The sequence below is a fragment of the Saimiri boliviensis genome, chromosome 7 (genome assembly GCF_048565385.1).
Source record: "Saimiri boliviensis isolate mSaiBol1 chromosome 7, mSaiBol1.pri, whole genome shotgun sequence".
In the NCBI taxonomy this organism is placed as follows: Eukaryota; Metazoa; Chordata; class Mammalia; order Primates; family Cebidae; genus Saimiri; species Saimiri boliviensis.
The window spans coordinates 116,878,540-116,905,490 of record NC_133455.1 but is presented as its reverse complement, the minus strand read 5'-3'; the positions used below and the strand labels follow the sequence as shown (position 1 = coordinate 116,905,490).

The window sequence follows — 26,951 nt, the reverse complement described above, 5'->3', positions numbered from 1 at the left end:
GTTATGGCAGCCAAAAATTGAAGCAGCATCAATATCTATTATCCACTAATAAAGAATTGCTTAAATGTTTTATGGCATATGAACTCTGTGGAATACTACATAGTCATTATGAATAATGATGTTGATCTATATTTATTGACGTGGGGTGCCGAGGGGCTTAGCTAGAGGGACACATAAACTTTTGTTATATCACAATAATGGATGTCAGTGCAACATGCACATTGTTTTGGGTAAAATTTCATATGTGTATACAAATACATATAAATGAAAGAATGTTTATCATAATTACCCAAGAGGTGAGGTTTTGGATGATTTTAACTTTTTAATTTATATCTCCATGCGTTGTTGGAATTTTGTTTGAAGATCATATATTATTTTTTATAATCAGAAATCAAACAGTAAAAGGACTTCCTTTTTATTTTGATTATGTAACCTCGTGTACAGTTTCAGAGCTTCTCAGGATGGTGGGAGTGAATTTCCACACCCGTTTTGTTTATGGCTGTTTTCCTCAATAATAGGCAAGTGTTGCCCAGCTCACAATTCAGGGGATGACCATTCGGAGGGCATAGTGCCCTGGATCTTCAAATGGGAGCTGTTGATACAGGAAGTAGATTAAGATGTCCCCAGAACTTCAAGATAAAGTCTTTTTAGAAGAGTAAAAGTTGGAATGAATGGAGTGGTTGCTTTGAGCTTCTGTGGAAGTGACTACTCTAAAAATAGTCCCAAATGGGTGGCAGGAGAGATTTAGGAAACCCCACCTCTAATTAAGATGACTGGGTATAGTCACAGGCAAGCAGGACTAGAGTGGAATTACAGCTGGAAAGGTGAGACTGAGTCAATTGCATTGGCTAGCGCTGTAATTTGGCTAAGGACATAGTGTGTTAACCAAAGAGGGGTGACCAGTGCCGAGTCCAGAAAACAGAGCTTTGTGTGTTCATCAGTTTATCTAGCGTTGTCCAAGGAAGAATGGCTGTGAATCCTGTGTCCGTGGACTCTGCCAGTTCACACGCATTGAAGTTCCTTTCTACACATCAACCTAGAAGAAGAGGCTGGACCTGGCATCTGTGTTTGGAATGGCAAAGGCGTGTCTCAAAGTGTCGAGGTCTTGTTTCATCCTGTAATATTTTTTAAAGAATTGACCTATTATCCTAAAATTTAACTGGGATGCATGTCCCATTTTCCAGTGAGGCCAAATAATCAGGTCACTCTACTTAGTACTTGTTCATTTGTTTGTTTTCACCAAGAACCAATTTGTGTCTTTGAAAGTATTAACTTGGTCTCAACGATCACTTCTGGCACATCTCTGGGTCTCGTGTGTTTTGTTGACCACACAGTCTCATGGGGAATACGCCTTAGGGTCCTTAGGCTGGACTGCTTGGTTTTGTGCCCCTTTCATGGCAATTTTTCCTGGGCAAATTTAAAGACATATACTACTTTCCCAACAGCTATGGGGGCTTAGCTAGACGGGTGCTCTGACCAGCATCTGAGTTTGAGGAAAGACTCTTGAACAAGAATCGAGAGCCTCTAACTCGGTTATTTGACACTTCATTGATTAAGCACATTACATTTTAATTGAACGCCTACTATGTAGCCAGCATTTACTTATTGGACCTGCTGCCAAAGGAGGGGCCGGTCACTCTTTAGTCTCTTATGAATATTCAGTTCTTTACCTGAAATGGTCCACTAAGCAGGAAGAACAACATGCTCAGTAACACGAGAGCTAAAGTACAAAAGAAAACCAGTTATTCAGTATACCTTTAATGTCTACCTTCTAGTATTACCATTGGCATTGGTTGGAGAAAGGATGTCTTCGTTTTTCATTTTGGTCACAATTGCTTCTTATTTGTTTGCCTGTTACTCTTCTCTGGCCGTAAAGCTGTATCTGCACTGGAAATGGCTCAGGTCCCTTTGTCAGCCATTTGGATCAGCCATGCATATCCCAACTGCCTAAAAACTAGGTTCAGCAATTAGTATCAATCTGGTAACTGTCCAATGTGGCAAGGGTGGCTTATTTCTCCTCCAAGTTGAGATGTCATTGTTGACATCGCCACTTCTCCTCTCTAGCCACATGCCACTTTCCTCTCCGTTCCACCAAAAGTATCAGGTCGTGGTCCTTATTCTAGAAAGGCTCTCAGTATCTCATCAGTGTTCTCTTCCCTAACCAGTGTAATGACCAGCTGGCCAAGAGATCAGAAATGGGGAGACTAGGAGGATTTTGGAGACTTCTTATTTTGTGAAACTATATTAAAATCACATCTTACTGAGAGGAATTTAAGAAAGTAAGCAATAAAAGCCAGAAGAAGATGGGCCAGGCACAGTGGCCCACAGCTATAATCCCAGCACTTTGGGAGACCGAGGTGGGCAGATTTCCCGAGTCCAGCTACTCTGGTGGTTGAGGTGGGATAATTGTTGGAACCTGGTGGGCAAACGCTGCAGTGAGAGCCAAGATTGTGCCACCTCATACCAGCCTGGGAGACAGAGCGAGACTGTGTCTCAAAAACAAAGCAAAACAAAAAATTAGCCAGATGTGGTGGTGCCTGCCCGTAGTGCTAGCTACTCAGGAGGCAGGAGTGGGAGAATCACTTGAACCCGGGAGGGGGAGATTGTAGTGAGTCAAACTTGTGCCACTGCACGCCAGTCTCGGTGACAGAGAGACTCTGCCTCAAAAAAAAAAAAAAAAAAAAAGAAAGAAAAGAAAAGAAAAGAAGAAAGCCAGCAGAAAGCCTGAGAGAGAAATAATGAGAGGAGTGTTGAAGAAAGAAATGGAAGGAAGGGGAAAAATACAACATTTCTGGTGAATTCTCAAATTTCAAAGAGGACTGGTGAGGAACAAACATTCCTTTGACTTGGGACGATACTGTATAACTTTTTCTCTCCATTCTATTTACCTTCTAAGCAGTATTTGCTAATATTAATATTGACATCCCTGTTTATATAATAGCTTCAAGGAACACGTTGCATAGTTTAGGATTCTTTTTGGTTAACTGAGTTTAAACCAAAACAAGTTCAAGCTATTATTAGTTTTCTTTTCTGTGGGCTGCAGGGGCCAGACCTGCCTTAGGAGACTTCTTGTATCAGTCATTAAAAGCCTTCGTTTCATGCATTCATTAAAATGTTTACGCTGGTTCAAACTTGAAAATTTGCCCCAAATGGCATCGTGCCAGAAGTTGAGTCTTGTTGCTTCAGAAGAAGGGGAAAATATCCTGGTGCTGGAGTAACACTTGCACTGGGTGAGAGGGACATTCCTTCCCAAGAATATATGGCTTTTCATTGAGTGAGGTCAAATGAAATTTTGTCTGGTTCTCTGCCCATGTGGAAAATGAATGTGTCTAATTTACCTTCCAAATGGGGGAAATGGGAGCAGAAAGGCGGATTACTTGACATTGTTTGGAAAGACCATATAAATGCCAGGGGAGCTGTATCTCCAATCCCATGTGGTTTTAGGCCCTAAACCGTTTACTGTCAGTAGTCTAAAAATTGTCTGCTCAAGGCCACAGGAAGACTCAGGCTTGACATTTTAATCACATCCAGAGGCACAAGAAGTGAGAACTTCAGCCAGAACAGATCCAATTCCTTTCCAGACTTGATAACTTCGTTTTATAAAATAAGCTCAGTGATATTTCAAGGGTTAATTACAAGTCTTTAGAAATCTTGGACTTGCATTTATCTTTTAAAAATACTTACACAATTTAGCTTTCTAAGGCACCACTCTGGGTGTGTGCATGTGTGCATGTGTGTGTGTGTGTGTGTGTATGTGTGTGTGTGCATGTGTTTCTCTCTGTGTGTGCATGTTTTTGCATGTGTGCGTGTGTGTATGTGTGTGCACGTGTTTCTGCGTGTGTGTGCATGTGTGCATGTGTGTGTATGTGTGTACATGTTTCTCTGTGTGTGTGCATGTATTTTTGCATGTGTGCATGTGTGTGCATGTGTTTCTGCATGTGTGTGCATGTGTTTTTGCATGTGTGCATGTGTGTGTGCATGTGTTTTTGCATGAGTGTATGTGTGTGTTTTAAGAGCTCTCATTTAATACTTAATAAGCATTTAGTATTTTCTCTCCAAACCTAGACATCTCCAAAAGTACACAGGAGGGTGAGATTTATCAGACCCATTTGGAAGGTGATGTCGTCTACTCACTTTAAGGTGAAATGGAGGAGGGCAGATGCCTTGCTCACAGCCACTGCCAGGTAGTAGGAGTGGAAACTGGAACTCCTGCTTTCTGAGTCCTGTTTTGACAGCCCCTCCCTGAGTCCAGTGCCTCTCTTTTTGAAATCCATAGAAATCCAGGTGGACAGAAAGATTCCTCTACTCAAGTACTGTAAGAAAAGTTCCCAATTTTTCCCTTTGTTAAGCCCAAGAAGGAGGTGGTGGGGGAGAGTGCCTTCCCTCTACTATTCCTTGGTTCCAGGGTTCTCTTTAAAAAATACAGTCAGACCACATACTCCTCAGCATCTGAGAACACTTCCTCTGGAGTCCAGTTCTCTTTTCCAGGCAGCTGAGGGAAGAGAGACTTTAAAATTGGCAGAGGGCATCGGGGATGAAAGGCAAGTCCGAGAGTGGGAAAAGGCCAGGGGGAGAGGCAGATGGCAGCAGGGGAGAATGGCCCATCTGGAGAGCCAGCCTATGCCTGGGGATTCCCCAGCCTCACGGGCAGACACCCTCCCTTCCCTGAGGGTTGGGCTGCTCACAGATTACAGGGACTCTTAACCTGCTGCTGGGAGTGGCCCTTCTCAGACAGGCATTTTTATTATCAAATGAGTGATGAGGGAGGGGAGAGGTGAGGAACTCTATGAAAAACATGCAGCCTTTTATCACATCATCAGTTTTCAATGAGAAAATCCAGAGCTTCTTACTTTTACAGAGATAGAATTCAGTTCTCAGGGACTTTTGAAGGTACAGCATCACATCACTGTGTGTGTGTGTCTGTGTGTGTGTGTCTGCGTGTGTGCGTGTAGTATGTTTTCCTTGTCATCCCACCTTAGAAAATATACTCTACATTCCCACGTTGAGATATTTTTTCCTAAAAACCATCCATCCAACACATCCCAACCTCCTGAAGAAAGCCCTATAGGTTCACCACAGAAGATTCGGAAAATACAGACTGTGACCAGAACAAACTAAAATGCGCCCATAATTTTAAAACCGAATTTGATCAACATTTTGGTGAAGAGCCACCAGTCTGCTTTCTGTCTTTTTAGGGAATATAAGCTCCAAGAGGCTGGGACGTCATTCACTTCTGTGACTCAATGATCTGAACTGGGCCCAATGAAGGCTGACAGGCAGCCTGTATTGGCAGAATGAATGAAGAAATACTACACACACGTATTTTGAATTGAAATAGGTTGTCAGGGTGCAGCAGAGAATAACAGAAATAGAATTGCTTGGGTTTGTTGACTTCGATCCAACCTACTGCTGGTAACGCACTGAGTCTCCTTGGTAAGTCACTTCACCTCTCTGGGCCTGAGCTGCTGCTTCAGTAAAATAATCCTTGTAGCTAAGATGTGTTGAGTGCTCACTATGTGCACTGTTATAAGCCCTATACGTGTATGTCTCATTATAACTCTATGAATAGGTACCTACTATCTCCATTTTATGCATGAGAAAATAGGCATGGAGAAGTTAAGTGGTTTCCCTAAAGTCATACAGCCAATTTGTGGAGAGCTGGGCTTGAACTCAGGCCTCTGGGCTTTTACCCTCTCCAGCAGAATGTCTGGGCTGTGGGATGAGATGACTTCTCAGGCTTCTCCCAGCTCCAGTGTTAGAGAGAGAGAAAAAGAAAGAGAGAGAGAGAGAGAGAGAGAGAGAGAGAGAGAGAGAGAGAGAGAGAGAAAGGGAGGGAGGGAAGGAGAGGAGTGCTGCAGGAAGGTAGTCCGATGACTATGCTACTGGCCAAGTTCAAGAAAGTCAATTGTGGAACAAGGTCCAGCTGATTATTACAGAGAGCAAAGTTCTTAAGTAGAGGACTTCCTCCTGGAATGTGGAGAGTCCACACGGGCATTAGGAGAGCCTAATTAAAGACCAGGAATTCTCTGCCATTCCATCAGCACTCCATCACTCAGAGGCAGGGTTGCAAGGGCTCCTGGTGCGTCCCTTTCGCCTTCAGGGCCTCCTTGTACAGCCACCCACAGGACAGTGCACGAGGGTCAGGCAGGGAAGTAAATAAAAAAGGAATCTGATAATTCCTCATGGTGAGCAGCAGCTGATGCATTTAATGGGGGAGAAAGACTGGGAATCTCGTTTGATGGTGACCTAGGACTTCAGTCATCAGGACACCGGCCCCTTTCCTCCCCCTCCCAGGCTGAAACCTCGTGTTTTGCCTTGTGTCCATGGTAACCAAGTCTCCTTTTTGGTGAGGAGGAATGGGCTTCAGTAAACAGATCTATTTGTGTGATCCTATTACTCATTTGAAGCAGTGTCACTCCTTTTTCCACTGTGGTCTGTGTGTCTGAGTCAGAGAGAGCGTACAACAGGGTTCTTTGAATTGATGGCTCACTCCCAGCCACTCTTGACTGACTGCCAGCTTAGCAGGGCGTAGCTTACCAACAAATCTTTTTTTTTTTTTTTTTTTAAAGCCAGACTGATTCATAGAAACTCCTTTAAAACACGGTGAAAAGAAACCGCCCATTACACACCCCAGTACACCAGCGGAGGAAACTTATAACCTCGGAAGACGGGTCCCTCCCCTCAGTGCAGTCGCGAACCTCCAGAAGAGCGGACCAGGGCTGCTGCCAGCACCCGCCACTCAGAGCTCCTCTGTCGCTGAGACCCTCTAGGTAGGACAGCTCCCAACGCTGTGGCACTCTCAGCAAACTTTCTCTGTCCTTTCAACGGCTCTCCTTCTTCTGACCTCATCTAAGCTTTGCTTTTTCTTTTTTCCTTCGCTATTTTTCTATGATTCTCTAAGAACCAAGTCCTTGAAACTTTTGGCTTAAAGTGAATACACAGACAAATTTTTTCCAGAAAGTTCAGAAAAGTGTATTTTGAGGACGTAGTCTGGGGAAATCAGCTGGATGGGGCGAAAATCATGTCTAGCAGTGACTGGGTTCTTGCTTCAGGGTATCGACGGAGCAGGGACTTTGAAACAAACCGGGATAGGACACTGTTTACAGAGGAAACAGCACACAAAATTGGAAATGGCATTGGGAACTGGCCAGATGTTTTTTGGCTCCTCCGTTTTGATTCCGATTGCTTCAGGACTTGAGTTGTTTCTCTGCCTGCTGGTTGTTGGCTGGGATTTTTTGGGTGGTGGTGGATAGATAACTCGTTTTCAGTTTATTTTTCACGTTGCTTTTCCTGCAGGTTTGCTTCTCTGTTCACTTCTGTTTAAACTTAAGTATTTTTTCCTCCACACAGGATGGGAAGAGGGGGATTGATTTGTTTAAAGAAAACCTTTGGTGGGGTGTGGTGGCTCACGCCTGTGATCCTAGCACTTTGGGAGGCCAAGGTGGGTGGATCACCTGAGGTCAGGAGTTCAAGACCAGCCTGGCCAACACGGTGAAACCCTGTCTCTACTAAAAATACAAATTAGCCAGGTTTGATGGCGGGTGCCTCTAATCCCAGCTACTCGGGAGGCTGAGACGGGAAAATCACTTGAACCTGGGAGGCAGAGGTTGCAGGGAGCTGAGACTGTAGCACTGCACTCCAGCCTGGGCAGCTAAGCGAGACTTTGTCTCAAAAAAAAAAAAAAAAAAAAAGAAGAAAAAAGAAAACCTTTAGAGAGAGAAAGAGAGGGAGGCAAATGGTGTTTCAAATGAAACGTGGGAGGGGTTCATTTGGTGGAAGCAGGAGCTGATGTGGATTCCAGATGACTTCTCTTGGCCAGATGTGGAGGGTGGGGGAGGCAGAAGGGAAGCTGGGTTTGGAGGGGAGGGTGGGGCAGAGGAACTTCATCTGTGCCTGAAAAAATTGTTGAGTGGCTTTGTGCTTTCACCCCAGAGAGTTGCTTTTCAGTGCCAAGTGAAAAGATGGCATATCAGAAATGATGAGAGAAATTTTGAAAGAAAGTGGATGTGGCATTTCTCTGCACGGAAGGCAGTGATTATTTTGAATCCTTATCTTTTCTCTCTTTTCTAAAATGTGGTTGTATAAATGCGAACATGCCTGCTAATCACGAGGTAAATCTGGAGGAGTGAAGAAGGGTGCTTTTTCTATTTTTGTTGTTGTTGTTGTTAGGTTTGCATTTCGGGTGAGTGTCTACCAAGGTGTGGCCCATTTCAACCCAGACACTGGTGTATTTTTTCCCCAAGTAAACAAGATGAGGAGAATGACAGGATTCAGCTTGTCTGACAAAGTTAGACTTTTCCTTTAGAAAGGAGTACGCTGCGAGAGAAGATTTAGATGTAATCAGCCCTGTGTGAGCAGGCAATGCTCCTTATAAAACTGCCCCAGGAGGGATGATTGAGTAGGCACCAGGGCGACGCTTCAAGATAAAGGGAACTCCCACATTTGCTTCAAATGTTTATTATTTCCACATTACGTGGATGTGGACTAGGGAAGCCATTATTACATCAATCGTGATGATATCCTGTGAAAATTATACAAATCTTTTAGTTCTGTGCAGGTTAAAACTAGTAAGTAATGTCTGTCTAAACAGTCAGCACAGGGAAAGCAGCGACAATTCTGGAGTGTAAACCATCATGAAAATCGCATTAGTTGTAGCAACGTTTCACATTATACTGTAGCGTTATACACAAGAAAATATGCTACATGCTATTTCCTGGAGTTTGAAGACAATTTAAAAAACGCTATTCTGATTCCTGCTCCCTGCCCTTCCTCCAAGAAGTAGTGAGAGAGTCCCTTGGCTGTGGGAGCTTTTCTGGATTTCAGCTTTGACAATACTGAAATGTGAGGGTTATTTTCTTCCTCCTGCTGCCTCCCACCCTCAGAGGCAGATCCAATTCCACCCAGACTCCGAAGAATGAGGCGGGGGTGGGGGCTGCAGGACATCCTGTCTGGCGCCCTGGTCAGAGAGCCCCCCACATTTTACATTGTTTGTGGGTACTGAACTGTCTTGGGAGTTGGCAAGAGGCCATCAAGGACCAACTTGGAGCAGATCACATCCTTAGAACCTGGCTACCTCCCAGGGCTACTGGGCAGACCACTGGGGAAAGGAAAGACAGCCCTTCTGCGGATTGTGGAAAGGACTTACTGTGCCTTCCTCGGCCCTTCCTGCTTCCTCCAGAGAATAGATTAGGCCCATCCAATTCCCACCTTGCCAGTGTGCTTCATGGAGACCCACTCCAGGAATGCAGACCCTCTTGGCTTGCTCTGGGTAGCTTAGGGATTTCATATAGTGCCAGAGAAAGACACACTGAAGACCTAGAAAAACTTGTGGATGAGGCAAAACTTCTTTTCTGTAGACTCCAAGGAGCCTGGTGGGCACATAGCTGAAACTTGGCCACAGGAAAGGGCAGAGGCAAGTCGGTTCCATTTCATCCTTCATTTCGTTCACAGAATTCTAAATTTGGGAGGGATCTTGGAGATCAACTCATTCATTCTCCTACTGTATGCAGAAATCTAATTTTTACACCATCTTGAACAGATGGCCATCCTACAGATCTTAAAATTTCCAGATGGGGGGAGCTCAGAATCTCAGTGTGTACCTCCATGCTCACTCCCCTTGGCAGGACAGCTCTAATTTTATTAAAGTTCTTTAAATCACACAAAATCAACTTCCTTATAACTTCCTCATTCTGCTGGTCTGAAATGACTCAGAAAATATCTATTCTGGTTTTGTTTTTGCTATACCCAGTGATTCTTATCCTCCAAACACTTAGCCCCTACTTAATGAATACAACTTGATGGATCTAGATTGCATTAGCTTTTCTTTTCTTCTTCTTCTTTTTTTTTTTTTTTTTTTTTTTTGCCTAAGTCTCAGAAGAGCAGGGAATGTTTTTGAAGTTTGAAAGTATGCACATAGTCAATCATACTCACAGAGTTTTTGATTCGGAGGTATTTCATTTTCTAAACATATGAATATGGTTCCTTCTTTAACTTCTCACATGTATGTACCTAGCTGCCTAACACAAAAGCTCAGGCTTATTTGGGACTCTTAGATGTACATACTCGGAGGGACGCACCCAGTGTTGCTACCTATTAGGTCATGGTTAGATCAATCTAATACATCTAGCTTCTAGCTAGGCCTTTTGGGGATTGTCCCATAACTTGGTTCATAGTTTATGTAGCTCACGCCTATACACTGTCACCACTCATCATAGTAACTACGAGAACAGGCTGTCCATCAAGTGTAGCCTCCTTTTAATTGCTGGCCAGCAATCTGGGTATCAGCTCCTTGAGAAGAGCTCATAATCCTTAACCAGTGTAGAACTGGAATTTTCTGACCATCAGCTTCCCTTTTCCAATACTTTTCCCAGCTCTGCCCAGGTGACCTTGAATTTCTGGACCACACTTACTATTCAGCCATCAAGGAATCCCAAATATGGTTCCAGTTAGGGGTTTACTTGAATCTCCATCCCCCGGCCCCGACATACACACGTCCAGAGACTACTCTTTGCAACACTTTGGTCTCTGGTGTCCTGCATGGGTAAAACCATTTCCTTCAATTTACCTGGGAGATTCACGGATACTGAAGCAGAAAGGTGAAAGCACAAACACCTGTGTGATTGCTGCTTCTCTCGCTTCCTTTTCAGCAAAACGTTGGGGTCAATGTTTTCTTCTCTGTTATGGAGATGGCATTTTCCTGGAACTACAATGGACTCCTCTGCTGTTGGTGCCCTTGGCCTCATGTGGCTGTGGCAGTCTTTCTATTTGCTGAGCCTCTTTCACGAATTATTTCTTCAAACAGGGCGGTTAAAATAGAGAGCCCTTTCAGCACCGGTTAAAACTGTGGCAAGAGCAGATGGAAGACAGCTGACTGGGAAGACAGAGGGGCGAGGTGCCGTCTTGACTCTGCTGTGTAACCACAGGCGAGGCGCTTGTCTCCTTGCTTTCAGGAGTTGAACTTACTGGTTCTTTCAGACCCCTTATGGCTCTGAGATTCTAAGATTCAGCCAGGCATGGTAATTCCAGCTACTTGGGAGACTGAGGTGGGAGGATCACTTGAAGCCAAGAGTTTGAGACCAGTCTGGGCAACATAGTGAGATCCTGTCTCTAAAAGGAAAATTTTAAGAAGCAGGGCGTGGTGGTGCATGCCTGTAGTCCCAGCTACTCGGGAGGCTGAGGCAGGAGTATTGATTGAGCTCAGGGCTTTGAAGCTGCAGTGAGGTATGACTACAATTGCACTCTAGCGTGGGTGACAAAACAAGACCCTGTCTCTAAAAACAAACAAACAACAACCAAAAACAAAACAATTAAGATCCTACCATTTCTATTTTGAGAAATCCCTTGGGCTGATGCTAACAACTAGTTTAATCCATAAAAACTTGGTAGACTAGTGAAACAAGGTAATGCCTGGCATTGAAATGGGCGTTTTACAGAGGATTCTTGGCTCCTAGGTGCCTTGAGGACCCACGCAGCCTCCTCTGCCCCATCCACTCAGAGATTCTTTCGGCATGGTGGTCCCCGGACTTACTCTCAGATAGCCACGAGAATTCATCCAGCACTAGGACTGAAAGAAAGAGGCTTGAGTAATTAAACGTAAAGGGTGCCAGCTCAGATGAGGAGGGCAGGCTGGGTCCGCGAAGACTTTGACAGCAGCAAAGCATTCACCAGCAACCGAATCAGGCTCAGGGAGAAACTGAGCTGGCCCTGGGAATGAACCTCCACCCTCTTCTGAGGAGGGAGACCCTGCAGCATGAGGGTGTGGCGCACAGGTGTGGACAGGAGCCAGTGAGGAACGATCTGAGAGGAGGAAGGGGAAGGTGCAACCAGGGCAGGAGGGAGGGAGGGAGAGCAAGTGGGACGCTGTTTCCCAGGCTGTGTTGAGGGAGGAGGCAGGCAGAAAGACCTAGAATTGGAGAAAGAACTAGGTGGATAGAGAAAGACAGAAGGGGGCAAAAGAGCAGGAGAGAAGTGGTGAGAACGTTCCCCTCCTATCCTTCTGCTCTTTTTTGGGGACCACTCACCCTCAGTGTTTCAGGAAAATTCTTTCTGTCAAAATCTTATTCTTTGTCCCCTGTGAAGAATCTTTTGTTGCATCGTCTATGTCTTGTTTTTTCAGGATAGTTGGCACCTCCTGGGTTTCATTTGAGTTTCCATTACATGTGCCCACCAGGCACATGTTCCAGAGGCTGGAACCTCTTCAATGTTTCTCCTCTTCTAGGTCAGATCAGAGCTGAGAGCAAAATGGGGTCCTTGATCCTTAGACCTCTCGTTTCAAAGAATCAAAGACCCTTCCCCAAGAGGCTGGAGAAGGGGAGTTGGAGGGAGGTTTGCAATCCTCAAACAACTAGTTTGGGGCAAGCCAGTGTGTTCACGTTGACCTCAAAGAAAGTTCTGAAGCTGAGACCTGGAGCTGCTTCCCTTTACTGAAAGAGTCTCCATGCCTGGGTGGGATGGGGACTCCTGTGCTGGGGCGGGGCCCAGGGCTGAGGGTTAGAAGCTTGCTGGGAGTTTGCAGGGGAATCTGGTTCGGGTCTGTGATGGCCAGGCAGGCTGGCTTTGCAGGGTGGGCCTTCTCAGCAAAACAACAGCGAGAAGCAGTGGCCTTTGAAAACCCTGCGTTTTTACCATTGGCACTGTTTCGGGGGGGTATATGTGGAGTCTCTGATTAACTCAGAGAGGGTAGGAAGAAAAGAGGAAACAGTAGATCTGGTAGAGGTTCTAGAACGAGAGACGGGAGAGAGAACACATTTCCACCCTGGCCTGGAAGGCATGAAATGGTGGCTTCAGTTGTGATTGGAGTCCCTTTCTTCTCTGAGGACATGCATTTCCTTGTTGTCAAGGGGTTGGAGTGAATGACCTCGATGCCTCTAAACCTCGAAAGAATGAATTGCAGTGAGGCCCTGAGCCCACCGATGGGTCTGGAGTGTCTCCAGGCGAGGGGCCTCCCTCCCAGCTCGCTGCCCTCCAGGAAGCTGCAGCTTTGCTGGTTCAAGCATGTTGCCCCATCTACTGTCGGTCCCGCCCAAGCGCCGCTGGGCCCGGCCACACCTAGGTTTTCTTCCCAAACCCATAGTTATTATCTTGGCAACCTCTCCCTTGAAGACGTTCTGGCTGCCAGAACACTCCTTTGTCAGAAGCAGAAGGCAACTGACGCTTCCGTCCTCACCCAGGGAACATCGCCCGATCCCTTGACCAGCTGCAGTCTGGGGGCGTGGGCTGGGCCCCGCTTCACAGCCCGGGTCTGGCCTCCGTCTTTGCAGATGTTGCCCAGATCCACCCCCTCCCCTGGACACAAAGGAGGGCAAGCGGAAATAAGACAGAGAGGTTATTCTCCTTGGGAGCATTTGCAAAAACAATATTCATGCGGCTTGTTTGCTTTTAGCCTAACTGTTGGTCCCCAGGCTCTGCCGGAGAAGCCTAAAGTCCATTTCTCTGGCCCGAGCCTCTCGTTTTACACAGAGGAAGAGACCAACCTAACCAGGAAGAGTGCGGCCCCCAGCTCGGTGCCTGGCACAGGCCTTCAGCCCTCGCGAACCCTGTGAGTTCTACAGGTCACAGTTCAGACGTGATGGGGCCAGGTTGGTGCTGAAAAGCCCTCCTCTGTGCTGCTTTGTACTCTGTGCCTCTAGGAGCCACTGACCAGAGAGGTTATGTGATTTTTCCAAAGTCAGCAGTTGGTCAGAGGCAGATTTATTATGAAAATCTGATTCTCTCTCCCTCATACAGTGGTTTACCCCACTCCCAACCCATCCCTCGGCTTCTCATCCCTAAGTATGTGAGACTCTGTTCTAGTCTACACAGCACCAAACACGACTTGCTGTGTAATAACCCCCATTTAAGATAGCATGCATTTGGGAGATGAAAAAAATAATTGTTTCCCTGCAGGATGTATATCCTTATTACTTTTGCTGCCTGATTGATTGATGATGTTTCTCCTGGTAGTAAAATCTGCCCTGTATTTTAAAACATCAAGTCCTACCTGAGGTTCCTTCCTTCCACACCAAACATGAGCTATGCAGAGGCCGGAGGAAACAGCCCTTGAGAATTCTTTTTCTCCCCATGTTTCGCACGAAGAAATTAATGCCCTACTTTCCCACCCCTGCATAAAAACAATCTTGAGAATGGAAAGGTACACTTGACATAAAACAACAATAGCAATGGCCAGAGAGGCTCATCCAAGGTCTCATCCACTCAGCCTGCCTCTAATGCCAGCCTTTTCCTCCTCCAGCCACATCCTCTCTGGCTGCTCCCAGAAGGGAGCGCTTCCTTTTCTGCTTTTGCGTTACATGGGCATCTATTTTGCCAACCCAAATGATCCTTCACGGGAAACAAACACAGCAAAACCAAACCAATGAAAGCTGAGTGCTCCCGACGTGCACAGAGGACAGAAAGGCTTTTGTGCCACCCTGCGCGGTGTCTTTAGGAAGGAGAGGCAGCTGCAGAGTTTCAGGTGTCACGCTGGGGAAGGTGGTGTGGGGACAGTTGACTCATGGGGGTCACATGACCAGAAGCGACTGTGCCTCTCATCTCTCCTCGTACCTTGGAGAAAGCACCACATCTTTGGTCAGATGCTGTGAGAACGCTTTCCCCAACGTTTACAGTTATCCAGAAAGAGATCAGAATTTCATTGTCGGAAAAACATCGGCTAACAAAAAGACAGGGAGTGTCTGGCAGTAATCTCAGGACTGTGTTAGGACTTGACTGAGATTTTGAGATCTAAGGTGAGGGCCTCTAGTGAATCTTCTGATAACCCGGTAGTTCTGCTGTGAAGACAACCATGAAGAGTTAGTCTAGTTGGGTAATCTCACGGGTGGAACTAAAGGTGGTGTGGTTGTTGCCAAGAGCATGCTCAGACATATAGTCAGAAAAGTCTTTCTAATCAGGGAGGGGATCCTGGTGGGTAGTGAGCTCCCCAGGACTGAAGGAGTTTAAACAAGATTTAGATAGTTCTTGGGTTTAGATTTGTAGATGACTTTCTTGAATTGAAAATGAATTTTAAAGACCTCCCTCTTCAGTCCTGAGATTCTATAATTCAAAGAAGTAGAGAGAAAGGTTAAATCTGCAGACAAACTAGTGTTTAGAAATTTAAGATATTTTCTTTGCATTCACGTATTTCCTCTTGAACAAAAGGCAACACACGCATGTATACCCTTGTATATTCCAGTGCTCTCAGGACATAGTCACATATTTACATAGGTATTTCTATAGAAATATATCACAAAGTTTGCATGCAATAAGATACTCAATATCTAGTTGTAAAGTATTAAACAATTTCTGAAAAACAATAAAAGACTAACGTTCATATATGTTAAAAAAAAAAAAAGGAAATATTTTCCCTCTAGAATTCTGTGTTTATTATGAAGTCTTCAGTCATTTTGACATTATTTTTCCATAGGGAAGAAAATATGGCCATCCTTAATTCATTTATTTGTTCCTTGAACAGATATTTATTTGGTACCTGTCATAGGCAAGACTCTCCCTTAGGGGACTTGAACTCTTAGGGCTGCCGTCAGTGGTTTTAGTAAAAAGCTATGTAAGGGAAATAGAATAAAAGAGGGAAGAAACTACTTCTAACCTACGGATCTGGGAAGGTTTTTTAGAAGAGGTAGGATTTTGGCTTGGTTGAAAAGAATTTGATAGGCTGTACTGAAAGAAGAATACAAAAGCAGGGCTTTTATTCTTGGAAACCAAAATCCTGGGATTGCAAAGGCTGGCTAGAGGTGTTTGGAGCCTCTCTCCTGGTGATTGGTGGTGGTAGTGGTGGGGTTCGGAGGTTCTTGAGCAGGGGAGTGCCATGGTCAGATAACCCAGTAGTGGGTAGGAGATAAGTTAGAGGGGAGGAGTTCAGAGACAGGGTCAAGGGCGAGGCTGATGTCACAGTCAGGCTAAGACCTGAACTGGACAATGGCAATAGGAATGGAATGGAAGGAAGGATGCGAGATAAGGAATGGAAGTAGAAGCTCAGGGTAGGACTATGATGTTTTGGGCAACGAAAGTGGACTGAGGGGAAGGGAAGATAAGACATTTGGCAGTGGCCATTACTACTCTGTTCTCCCCAGAAAAACCTGGTCTATCTTAAGCTGCCAGGGAAATGCCAGCCAGATCCATCCCCTGCTACTCAGAAAGCTCTCTTGTGCCCTCTTGTAGAGAAGAAGGTCTCCACGATGTCTTTCATCTGGGAGAATCTCACCCACTCTCAAATGAATCATGGAAATTCCCCCTGTGTTGGCTTCGTCTTCAGCCCCTGATTTCTGAGCATGCTCCCCACCTCCCCCGACCCTTCGGCTCAGGCTAATTCTTCAGTGACTCAAGCCCCAGGATTCTGACCACTTCCTTCACTGGAGAAGTGGGTTTCTGGTTGCTCTATTCTATTGCATTGTTCCTAGTCATCGTGCCTTAGACCGCTCTTAAAGAATTGCTGCTGCCTCTAGGCCTTGTGGCAGTTCAATAAGCACAGACGTCTGCACAGGAAGAGGGTATCTGATTCCTGGCTTAGCAATCATGGAGCCAAATTATGCACCTCTAAACTTCCCTTCTCTTCCTTAGGAGTCAATTATTCTCAAAGTGTCTGCAGAATTAGTTACCCACCAGAAAAGGAAAGGCTCCCATGGGGGCCTGAGTAATTTCTCACCCTTCAAAGAACTCTCGGTGTTAGGGCTGCCTGAACAAAGTCCACAAGGCAATGTATGGCAGTCTCAGGGCTATCTATGTTCCTTTGATTCTTTCATGTGTGTGTGTATGTGTGTGTCTGTGTGGGAGGGAGAAGCCAATAAAGATTTAAATAGGTGGAGATAACTTGAGACGGTGGTTATCCTTCTTTCCCTTCTCTCATATCTCATAGTGGTCATTCAGAGCTACAGTCACCTGCAATTTTAATCCTCAGGGTTATGTCCTCCCTTCCCCTCCCTTCCCTTCCCCTCCCCTCCCCTCTCCTCCCCCCCTCCCCTCCCCTCCTCTCCTTTTCCTTCTTCTTTTTTATTTGAGAGAGCATCTTGCTCTGTCACCTGGGCTGGAGTGCAGTGGTGTGATCTCAGCTCACTGCAACCTCCACTTCCTGGGTTCAAGCGATTCTCTTGCCTCGGACTACAGGCGCGTGCCACCACGTCCAGCTACTTTTTTGTATTTTTAATAGAAAGGGGTTTCACCATGTTAGCCAGGATGGTCTCAATCTCCTGACCTCGTGATCTGCCCACCTCGGTCTCCCAAAGAATTGGGATTACAGGTGTGAGCCATCACGCCCAGCCCTCTTTGTTTTTTTGAGATGGAGTTTCACTCTTGCTGCCCAGGCTGGAGTGCAATGGTACAATCTCAGCTCACTGCAACTTCCGCCTCCCGGGTTCGAGCGATTCCCCTGCCTCAGCCTACCAAGCAACTGGGAGTATAAGCGTGTGCCAACATGCCTGGCTAATTTTTGTATTTAGTAGAGACAAGGTTTCACCCTGTTGGTCAGGCTGCTCTCGAACTCCCTCAGGGTTATTTCTGCTAACTATCATACACTTTCTGTTAGCTAAGAACTTTATCTAAATACTGAATGGTCAGTGTTCGTGAGGTTTGCATTAGAGATAGGAGCACAAAGACACCTCTGCTGTAGTGTGGTCTGGGCAATGCAGGAAGAAAAGGAGGAGCAGTGATCAGAAACAAAAGACGGTGGTCGAAGGTAGGGAACAGCAAGCCTGTCCATTAGGACAGAAACCAGAGCAGCAAAGGCATATCAGAGTGCCGTGTGTGGTTCCAAAGTGCTGATCTCCATTTCTCTTAATTCCTTCTCTCCAGAGTCAACACACATGGCTCCTATACCTTTCTCAGTTTTCCACCCAGCCCCTGACTGCCCCTGCGCCACGTATGGGAGGTAGGTGAGGCTTAAGAAGGAGATCATCCTCCACTCACCGTGACGGGTACAGAAATGTGTTCCTGGCATCCCGCACAGAAGTCAGTGGACAGGCTGTCCTTTACGAATGCAAGGAACTGCTGAGCTCTGCTGGCCCAGCTCTGGGAGTCTAAGCACCACAAATGAATGCTGTTACACGTGTTCCCCCACGACTGTGGGCCTGCCCAGAGCAGCAAATGCTCCCACAAAGCAGGCCTTGCTTCAGAGTATTCAGAATTGCAACGCTATGATTCTCTGCATCTGGTTTGAGCTACCCCATGAGGACTAGGGGTATGCTTTCCACTGGAGAGTGCCACCCATAGCATTTGAGACGGGGGTGAGGGAGAAGTCTATTATTGTTTTAGTGAAACGCATTGCTAAGAAGTAAGTAGTAGCCACCAATACTTCCAATGATATAAATTCTTATAAATGGTATTTTTTTTCAGTGCCTTTGTATGAAGCAAGATGCACACTGGGGCAGGGAATGAGTCTCCCCACAAGCTCCCCTGCAAGTAATGGATGGGTAGAAGTTTCAGGAGCAGGATTCTTCTGTTATTCTACCCTGCGATTTAATAGATGGCCAGGCATTCATTCATTAGTTACCACTAATGGTTTTTTCATAAAGACCTCAATGATTGCCTCTTCCCAGACGGAGGGTTTCCCTGTGGGGCGGGAGGTATCTAGCATAGTGTAGAGACTGGTAACTAGGCATGATTCAGCCCAGAAACTCCAGAAGATAATTCAATCTGTTTTCACCTGTGTTGGGGGAAGCCCACTGAAAATAATGGCAACCCCTCTAAACTGACAGTGGATGATATTCATAGAACCTGACAAATGATGGGATCTTGAAAAGATGGAGAATTTTTAGCTCCAGCTAAACAACCCTTCCTTCTGGCTGGATACAGCAGCAAAAAGCAGAGAGGATTGTGGGTTTCCTGCAAGAAGAATACTTGTTAACTCAAGATACTTTACTTCTTTCCGTAGTGAAAAGACAGGGAGGGCATGATCACAAAAATCTGACATGAAAGAGAGTTGCTCTTTTGCTTGATTATCACATCCATTCTTCCAGCCTGCGACGGGCAGGGAATATGGTCAGGTGGATCCAGGGGCCGGGAACTCGCACACACTGCCAGGACCGTGATACCTGGGTCCAGGCTCAGGTGCTGTGGGAGGGGCCTTTGAGACAGAGCATGAGCTAGGCAGAGGAAGTCAGACTGGACTTCAGGGGTTAAGAGCAACACAAGGAGACAAAAATGCTGCTGAATTCCCAACAGCCTATGGGGGAATGTTTTCTGCTACTTATTTAAGTGGCCTCACTTGGTGGATTACATTCTGTTATGGGCCCCTCCAGCCCCTCCCACTTTTAGGAGAAGGATGTTTGTAAATTAGAAGCAACAGGACCAAGAAAGTCATCTGAAGAGCTGGAGGAGGATTAAACATAAGTACTTGTTATGTAATATTTGTAATTCCCTGCAATCAGCCTGTCCCTCTTCTTACAGGGAGCAAGGAGACCAGGACCTGGTGAAGTGTGAATCTTGGGGAGTTTGAGGACAATGGGCTGAGAGGGTGAACTTTCTCCTGGTCTTTCTCGAGGGTGTGCTCTTAGAGGCCTCCCCCCATAAGGGACAAGGGTTAGACAAATGACAATTTCTGAGAGGACCGAAAGGATTTTATACACTCTGCCTCATGAAGTAGAGAGCAGATATCTTATTACTTGGACTTAACGTGGGGCAGCCTAGCGATTGAGTAACTGGGTTGAGTTGACAACAGCTACTCAGCTTCACTTATGAATAATAGCGATAATGATAACAGCAGGTAAAGCAACCCCATTATTAGTGGCTGCCATGTGCCAGACACTAGGTGTTTTACATAGGCAATCTGAATTCATCCTCGCACTTCCCTTTGCAATTGACATTGCAACTTCCACTTTCTAAATGAGGGAACTGAGATGAGCGGTCAAATAACTTGATGTGATTCTAATTCAGCCTCTGTCTGAGTCAGAAAACTCTTTTTGCTGTTCATTTAAGTCAAGCAGAAAATTGTGGAGGTGTGCTAGAACCTGAGAAAAGCAAAAATGAATTTGAATGTGTGGGGAGATTATTAATAGCAGACATGAAAGCTCCAACCTGTCCCCTGAAGAGGCAGGATAAACTTCCTAATTTTTGCATTCACGGTTAAATTGGACACATTCCTAAAAAACAGGTTAGGTTGGAAAGAAGTGGCCATATTGGGAAGGGGCTGTTGGAGGGGGTCAGGGAGAATAGTGGAAGCCAGTGTCTGCCTCTCATTCATTGCCTGCAGAGAACAAGGCACTCTGATACATATTAGATCGTTCTAGATTTTTGGTTGCCTGATGAAGAAAGTGAGAGGAGATAAAAGGCATGTGAAGTGTTGGAATTATAGTATCAGTGCTCTCTAATAAATACCCGGTGTGGCATGGAAGTGGCTCAAACACACTCAAAGGGTCGATTAAATTCGGTGGAGGGAGAGAGGGCAGTGGAGCCATTTCAGGATGCGCCTGGCCATCTCCTCCCTGGATTGGGCATCCACACATCCATTCTGCCTAGGGTGTGAGTAACCTCAAGCCCTTTCCTTTCGCCATCCCTCTGAGCCTGCGCTGCTTTGTGACTGACAGTCTTAGGCATGACAAAGCTCTCCTTCTCTAGCTGACATAAATCAGAATCGCCTCCCTCATGGGTATCTTTCACACTTCCTTTATTTCCTAGGCTTTATGATCGTCGGGCTCCCTTCTTTTCTGCTGTCATTACGGCTGAAAGCTTTTGTTTATCCTGCACATTCTTAATCAGTGTTAGTTCCCAATCCTCCCATTCTGTGATTTATGCATTTGCCTGTCTTCCATATTGAGTCCTGAAGGATTGGAGTTTGTATAAATGTCATGTACAAGGAGAAGGCACATTTGATGGTATCTCAAGCTGCATACTTTGAAAGCCCCCAGAACCGTCATACTGAGCTGTGGAAAATAAGACACTCTGCCAAGACCAGTGGCAGGCTTCCTGCCATGAGACACACAGAGCTCAAAGGCTCAGGTGTAGTAACACTAGTCCGAAATGCTCAGTCAGGGGGTGACCATACCATTAAACTGTAATTAGGTCGTTATAATCATTGAAAACCAAACATCATTATAATAATAGAATTGTGTCTCTTACATTTTATATCTCACCTGGGATCAAATTAGTAGCCTATTCAGTAGATGGGCATTGAGTAATATAGCTGCTATTCTTCAGAAGACATTCGTGTCTATTAAAAGTGCTGGGTGAGCAATGTGATGAAAGCATGGGCATTTTCCTAGTGGAAAATGGACATTTAAATGACACTGTTGTATAGAAACCTGGAAATGATAAAGGCCTACTTCTTTGCAAATAAAGGTCCTACTTTTAACCTCTAAAACACAAACAAAATAAAATACTAACCGTTATCATAAAATGTTCTTGTTCCTTTTTTGAAACAGAATGTATTAGAGAAATGAGTATGTAAATACCTAAGAAGAAACTGAATTATGTTTACATGTAGGTATGTATTACTGGATGAATAAGCACTTAAGCGAATCAGAACTAGGTTACGGGGGTGTTTTCAGGAATTTATGATTAGATTGTGATGGTTTTTCGTGCAGCTCTTGCCCATTTTCGCAGATAGCCCACACGTGTGGAACAGCTGAGTCGTCTTATTGAATCTGACAGTAACCACTTTTTTCCCTTTGTTTTTCTTTTCAGAACTCTCTTTGCTCACGAGTTACCCCAAAACAAGCCAGGATGTTGGTATTGCTGGCTGGTATCTTTGTGGTTCACATCGCCACTGTTATTATGCTATTTGTTTGCACCATTGCCAACGTGAGTAATGTTCTTTTGTTCATTCATTCATTGAGAAATCATTCAAATATTTACATCAAGTGCACAAAAGAAGTTTAAGCCACAGCCCTCGCCCTTCATGAACTTACAGCTCATTTGTGGGAAAACAAAATAAACACACGCTTGCACTTCAAACAATTAAATAACAAGAGGAGAAAGGTGAATGGAGGATAGTGAAAAAGGGCTGGAGGATACAGTGCGCCTTCGTCAGTCTCTTAGAGGAACCTGCCCAGCAGCAGGGGTGGCTGGAGCTTGAAGTGACCCCGGGGGGGACTGGGGGATGGATGAGGTTTCTTTTAGTGAACGAGGGAAGCGGGAAAGCTCATAGGGATGCACTCAGGTGGGAGTGCTAGCAAAGGAGCACATGCAGAAAGGACAAGCTTTTGTCAGAAAATAAGGAAGCCGCCTACCTGTCTGGAGCAGACCTTCCCTCCTCCAGGGAGCCTTCATTGGAAGGTAGATGGGAAGAGGAGGATGACAGGCTTTGATTGCCAGATTGACGAATTCAAATTTTTAGCAAAGAGTAGCATGTGAAAGTGGAGTTTTGCCAGATTAACCTGGTGCCACTCAATTAACCCAGAAAAAAACAAAAAACAAACAAACAAACAAAAAAAAAACGGAGGTAGCAAAAGTCTTTTCTCGGAAACCTGGGCTACTCTGACCTCTAGTGGTGGCTTATAGCGTCCAATTTACTTTTACCTGTGCTTTTCTCTGAAAAAAGCAAGCTCCTTGGACTAAAGCCAAGGCCATCACTAGGCAAGCAAACAATGGTTTCAGAACCTGTTTAGGTCCCTATCACAGTTAAAGGATAAGTGGGTTTTAAAGTTCAGATAGAAGAGCTCTGCAAACATTGGTGAGTGTGATCACAAGCAAGGCTAATTTAAGAATAATTTCGATGAGACGAACCCTGCCCGTGCGACCTCCTCATTTTGTAATTTAGCCACTCTGCATGCCAACTTTTATATCTATCCGGGTAAATCTGATAAGCTTCTTCAAAGTGTATTAATGAGCGCCAAAGTGCTGAGTATCTGTGAATTACCAGCCCCTAATATAAGGCTCCGCACACACACAGTTGTTTATTGAATGAAGAGCAAGGATAGGCGCAGGTGATTGCATGTGTCTGGCCCGCCTTTCCAGTGTGTGCATTTGTGTGTGTGCAGACAGAACCCTGAACTTCTTTTCTATTCCAGAAGGAGAATTCTTTTTCTTGGGCCAGGCAGGAAGGGATGGTGGCACCATGATGAGCCTGGGGGAATCCATTCGGGTCACCCTTCAGCTTTTAGCAGCCCCTACAGGAAAGCACTTGCTGTAGTATTTTACTATCGAATTACTTTGAATGTTGTGACAGTCAAGTTTGATCCTTCTGTTTAGATGAAAGTCGCTTATTAACCACCAGATTCATTGTTATTTTCCCAGTAGGTCTTATGCTTCTTAATTGTTTCCAGTTGGACATTTCACTTTTTTTCCTGGTAGCCAGGGACTTAAGTGAAGCAATCTTGTTAGAGTATATCAATTGCACATACCTAAGCCCTACCTAAGCCAATTTCCTCATCCAGGGCTTCCAGAACCTTAGAATTTTAAACCACCGTGGTTGAATTACTTCCATTTTGAATTACTTCCAGTCATGAAGAATGTGGAGTCCAGAGAGGACGAGGTGATTTCTTTCCGGGTTTCACATTCTTCTCTCTCTTTTCTTAAAGAGAAGCCTATCTGGAGGTGGAAATAAAGTCTGATTAAAACTGTGACTTCAGTTTTAGTCGGACTTTATTTCTACCTACAGATAGGCTGCTTGGCCATAGTAGCTGAATAGAGTGTCTTCATTACAATTTGGTCCTGATGCAAGCTGATTTGTTATTTTCTTTTACAATCAGAGGGTCAGCTTTCAATCAACGTTTCTTTCCTTCTGGTTTCAGGTCTGGATGGTTAACAGTCTTGGAGACATATCAGTAGGTCTTTGGGCAAACTGTACCTATGGTAACTGCAATGGCAACCTGTCATATGGCAATGAGGGTATGTAGGAAGATATTGACCCAGGGCTGACAACAGGTGTGTTCAGGAATATTCAGCCCCTGGAGTGACGTAATGCCCTGTTCTTCTCGCCCTGTGCCTACAGATGCCCTCAAGACAGTGCAAGCCTTCATGATTCTCTCTATCATCTTCTCTGTCGTCTCCCTCGTGGTCTTCATGTTCCAGCTCTTCACCATGGAGAAGGGAAACAGGTTCTTCCTCTCGGGGGCCACCATGCTGGTGTGCTGTGAGTATCTCATGGATAGACTCCAGTTTACACTTTTAAGTCCATCTTACCATCGGTGCTTCTGGTAACCTGAACGGATTAGCTCATGGTTCAGTGGAACTTTCTTGGGCAATTTTCTCCTCTGGTTATTTGTTCCTTCATGGAGAACCTTGAATTGCTGCTTGTATTAAGAATCCTCATCTGCTTCATTGCTCAAAACCAGTGCTCCTGGATAGCTACCAAGTGGCAGCACATACCTGTCAGTGGCACGTGTGTACAAGACACTGGAAGAAGGCAGAAAGGCAGGAGTTCTCAGAAAGATGAAACCATTGCCACAATGCACACGATTATTGTGATTCTCATTCAGTTGTCATTCTTTCCCAATGTACTCGGTTTGGTGGAAGGGCATGCTCTTTTGCATCCCTGAATAGCTTACCTAGACCCAGAGGGCCAGACAGGACGCTGGATGGTAGGCATGAGGTTCTGTGTTTTACATCACATTATGGCCACAGAAACCAGTGCAGAGATCAGAGACCAGACACCTCTAATTTATCAACATACCATCAAGCTTGGCCCAGGGCACATCTAACAGAACTGCTATTTAGGGACAAACAACCAAAGTTCATTTTCCTATTGCTAATGAGGGAAATAGGATCTTCTTAAAATTAGGAAAACTTTTTCTCAATTTTAATGTAAAGAAACACATTGACACATCTCCTTTTCCTCTGCAGGGCTGTGCATTTTGGTAGGAGCCTCCATCTACACTAACCGTTACGCAAGTGGCTCTAGCACCTCCTTCTGGTCGGAGAGTCACCACGGCTATTCCTTCATCCTGGCCTGGATCTGCTTCTGTTTCAGCTTCATCATCGGCATTCTCTATCTGGTCCTGAGAAAGAAATAAGGCTGGACGAGTTCACGGGGATCTGGGGGGTGGGGAGGAGGAAGCCGTTGAATCTGGGAGGGAAGCGGAGGTTGCTGTACAGGAGAAACCAAGATAAGGGAGGGGGGAGGGGGAAGGAAAGGGGGGAGATCAAATCCCAAACCATTACCAGAGATTCTCCACTGCCAAGCCCCTGCCCTGGGGAGAAAGTAGTTGGCTAGTACTTTGATGCTCCCTTGATGGGGACCAGAGAGCCTCCCCTGTAGCCACCAGACTTGGCCTCCAGCTGTTCTCAGTGACACACACTGTCTGGGGCCCCATCAGCTGCCACACCACCAGCCCCACTTCCCAGGTGAATTCTGGGTCACACACTGAGGTCCACAGACCTACTGCACCGAGTTAAAATAGCGGTACAAGTTCTGGCAAGAGCAGATATTATCTTTGTGCTGAATACGCTAAGCCTGGAAGCCATCCTGCCCTTCTGACCCAAAGCAAAACATCGCATTCCAATCTGAAGTTCCTAGACGGGGCCTTTGGCCAGCGAGCCATTGTCCCTCTTTGGAACAGATATTTAGCTCTGTGGAATTCAGTATCAAAATGGGAGGAGGAGAGAGGGTTTGTAAGGTCACATTGGTGGGTTAGCTAAACCAAGAAGGAGACCTTTTCACAACAGAAAACCTGGGGGGATGGTCAGAGCCCAGTCCAGACCTCACACACGGCTGTCCCTCATGGAGACCTCATGCCATGGTCTTTGCTAGGCCTCTCGCTTAAAGCCAAGGCAGCTCTTCTGGAGTTTCTCTAAAGTCAGTCAGTGAACAATTTGGTGGTGAAAGTACCACACAAACTATGGGATCCAATGGGCAGTCTTGCAACAGTGCCATATTAGGGTTGTGTTTTTAGGATTCCCCTCAATGCAGTCAATGTTTTTTTTAAGTATACAGTAGGAGAGAGATGGACATGGCTCCTTGGAGAGCAATTCTATTACTCTTCCTCTAACTTGTAAACTTTTGAGGAAGTTTTGTCTAATTATTGATATTGAGAATCAGGGCTCCTAGGCTCAGTGGTAGCTCTGGCTTAGACACCACCTGGAGTGATCACCTCTTGGGGACCCTGCCTATCCCACTTCATAGGTGAGGCATGGCAATTCTGGAAGCTGATTAAAACACACGTAAACCAAACCGAACAACAGGCCCTTGGGTGAAAGGTGCTATATAATTGTGAAGTATTAAGCATACTATAGTTCAGCCATGATAAGAACAGAGTGCCTGCATTCTCAGGAAAATAAGAAAATTCTGCGAGATAAATAAAAATATAGGTGATGGGCAGATCTTTTCTTTAAAATAAAAAAGCAAAATCTCTTGTGGTACCTAGTCAGATGGTAGAAGAGCTGTCTGCTGCCGCAGGAGCATCTCTATGTAGGACTTAGAAGTAGTATGTTATTCCTGGTTAAGCAGGCATCGCTCTGCCCTGGAGCAGCTATTTTAAGCCATCTCAGATTTTGCCTAAAGGGGTTTTTTGGGAAGACTTCTCCTTTATCAACCTGAGAAGATCTACCCCAGGGAGAATCTGAGACATCTTGCCCACTTTTCTTTCTTAGCTTACTCCTCATCCATTTCTTTCATACCTTTCCTTTTGGGGGAGTTGTTATGCCATGATTTCTGGTATTTATGTAAAAGGATTATTACTAATTCTATTTCTCTATGTTTATTCTGGTTAAGGAAATGTTGAGGACAAGCCACCAAATTACCTGGTCTGGGTTTAGAGAGATTGGCCAGCAAAAACTGTGGGATGGAGAATTTTGTCATTATGATTTAATTATTGCATGATTATAGAAGACTGTCTTAGTGCAGAAGCATACTTACATATCAGACATATCCAAAGGAAATACTCACATTTTGTTAAGAAGTTGAACTATGACTGGAGTAAACCATGTCTTTTACTTTTTTTTTCTGTGACATTTACGTCTCATGTAATTTGCATTACTTTGGTGGGTTGTTCTAGTACTGTATTGGGCTTCTTCATTAATAGATTATTTCATATACTATAATTGTAAATATTTTGATACAAATGTTTATAACTAGGGATATAAAAACAGATTCTGATTCC

At 45.1% G+C, this 26,951-nt stretch overlaps 1 protein-coding gene across 1 annotated transcript; it reads left to right on the top strand.

Moving 5' to 3' along the window:
- Window positions 1–6,601: 6,601 nt before the first annotated feature.
- Window positions 6,602–26,951, top strand: EMP1 (epithelial membrane protein 1). Its single transcript, XM_003934542.4, has 5 exons — window positions 6,602–6,770; window positions 21,598–21,714; window positions 23,646–23,742; window positions 23,846–23,986; window positions 24,697–26,951. Exons 2-5 carry the CDS (start codon window positions 21,637–21,639, stop codon window positions 24,864–24,866), a joined length of 486 nt encoding a protein of 161 aa, XP_003934591.1. The 5' UTR covers window positions 6,602–6,770; window positions 21,598–21,636; the 3' UTR covers window positions 24,867–26,951.

Excerpts from the sequence above, each read along its gene's own strand:
- EMP1 (XM_003934542.4), top strand. The coding sequence starts at position 21,637 with ATGTTGGTATTGCTGGCTGGTATCTTTGTGGTTCACATCGCCACTGTT. Across the intron at positions 23,743-23,845 it reads CCTGTCATATGGCAATGAGG|ATGCCCTCAAGACAGTGCAA; the intron begins GTATGTAGGAAG and ends CTGTGCCTACAG. Across the intron at positions 23,987-24,696 it reads GGCCACCATGCTGGTGTGCT|GGCTGTGCATTTTGGTAGGA; the intron begins GTGAGTATCTCA and ends TTTCCTCTGCAG.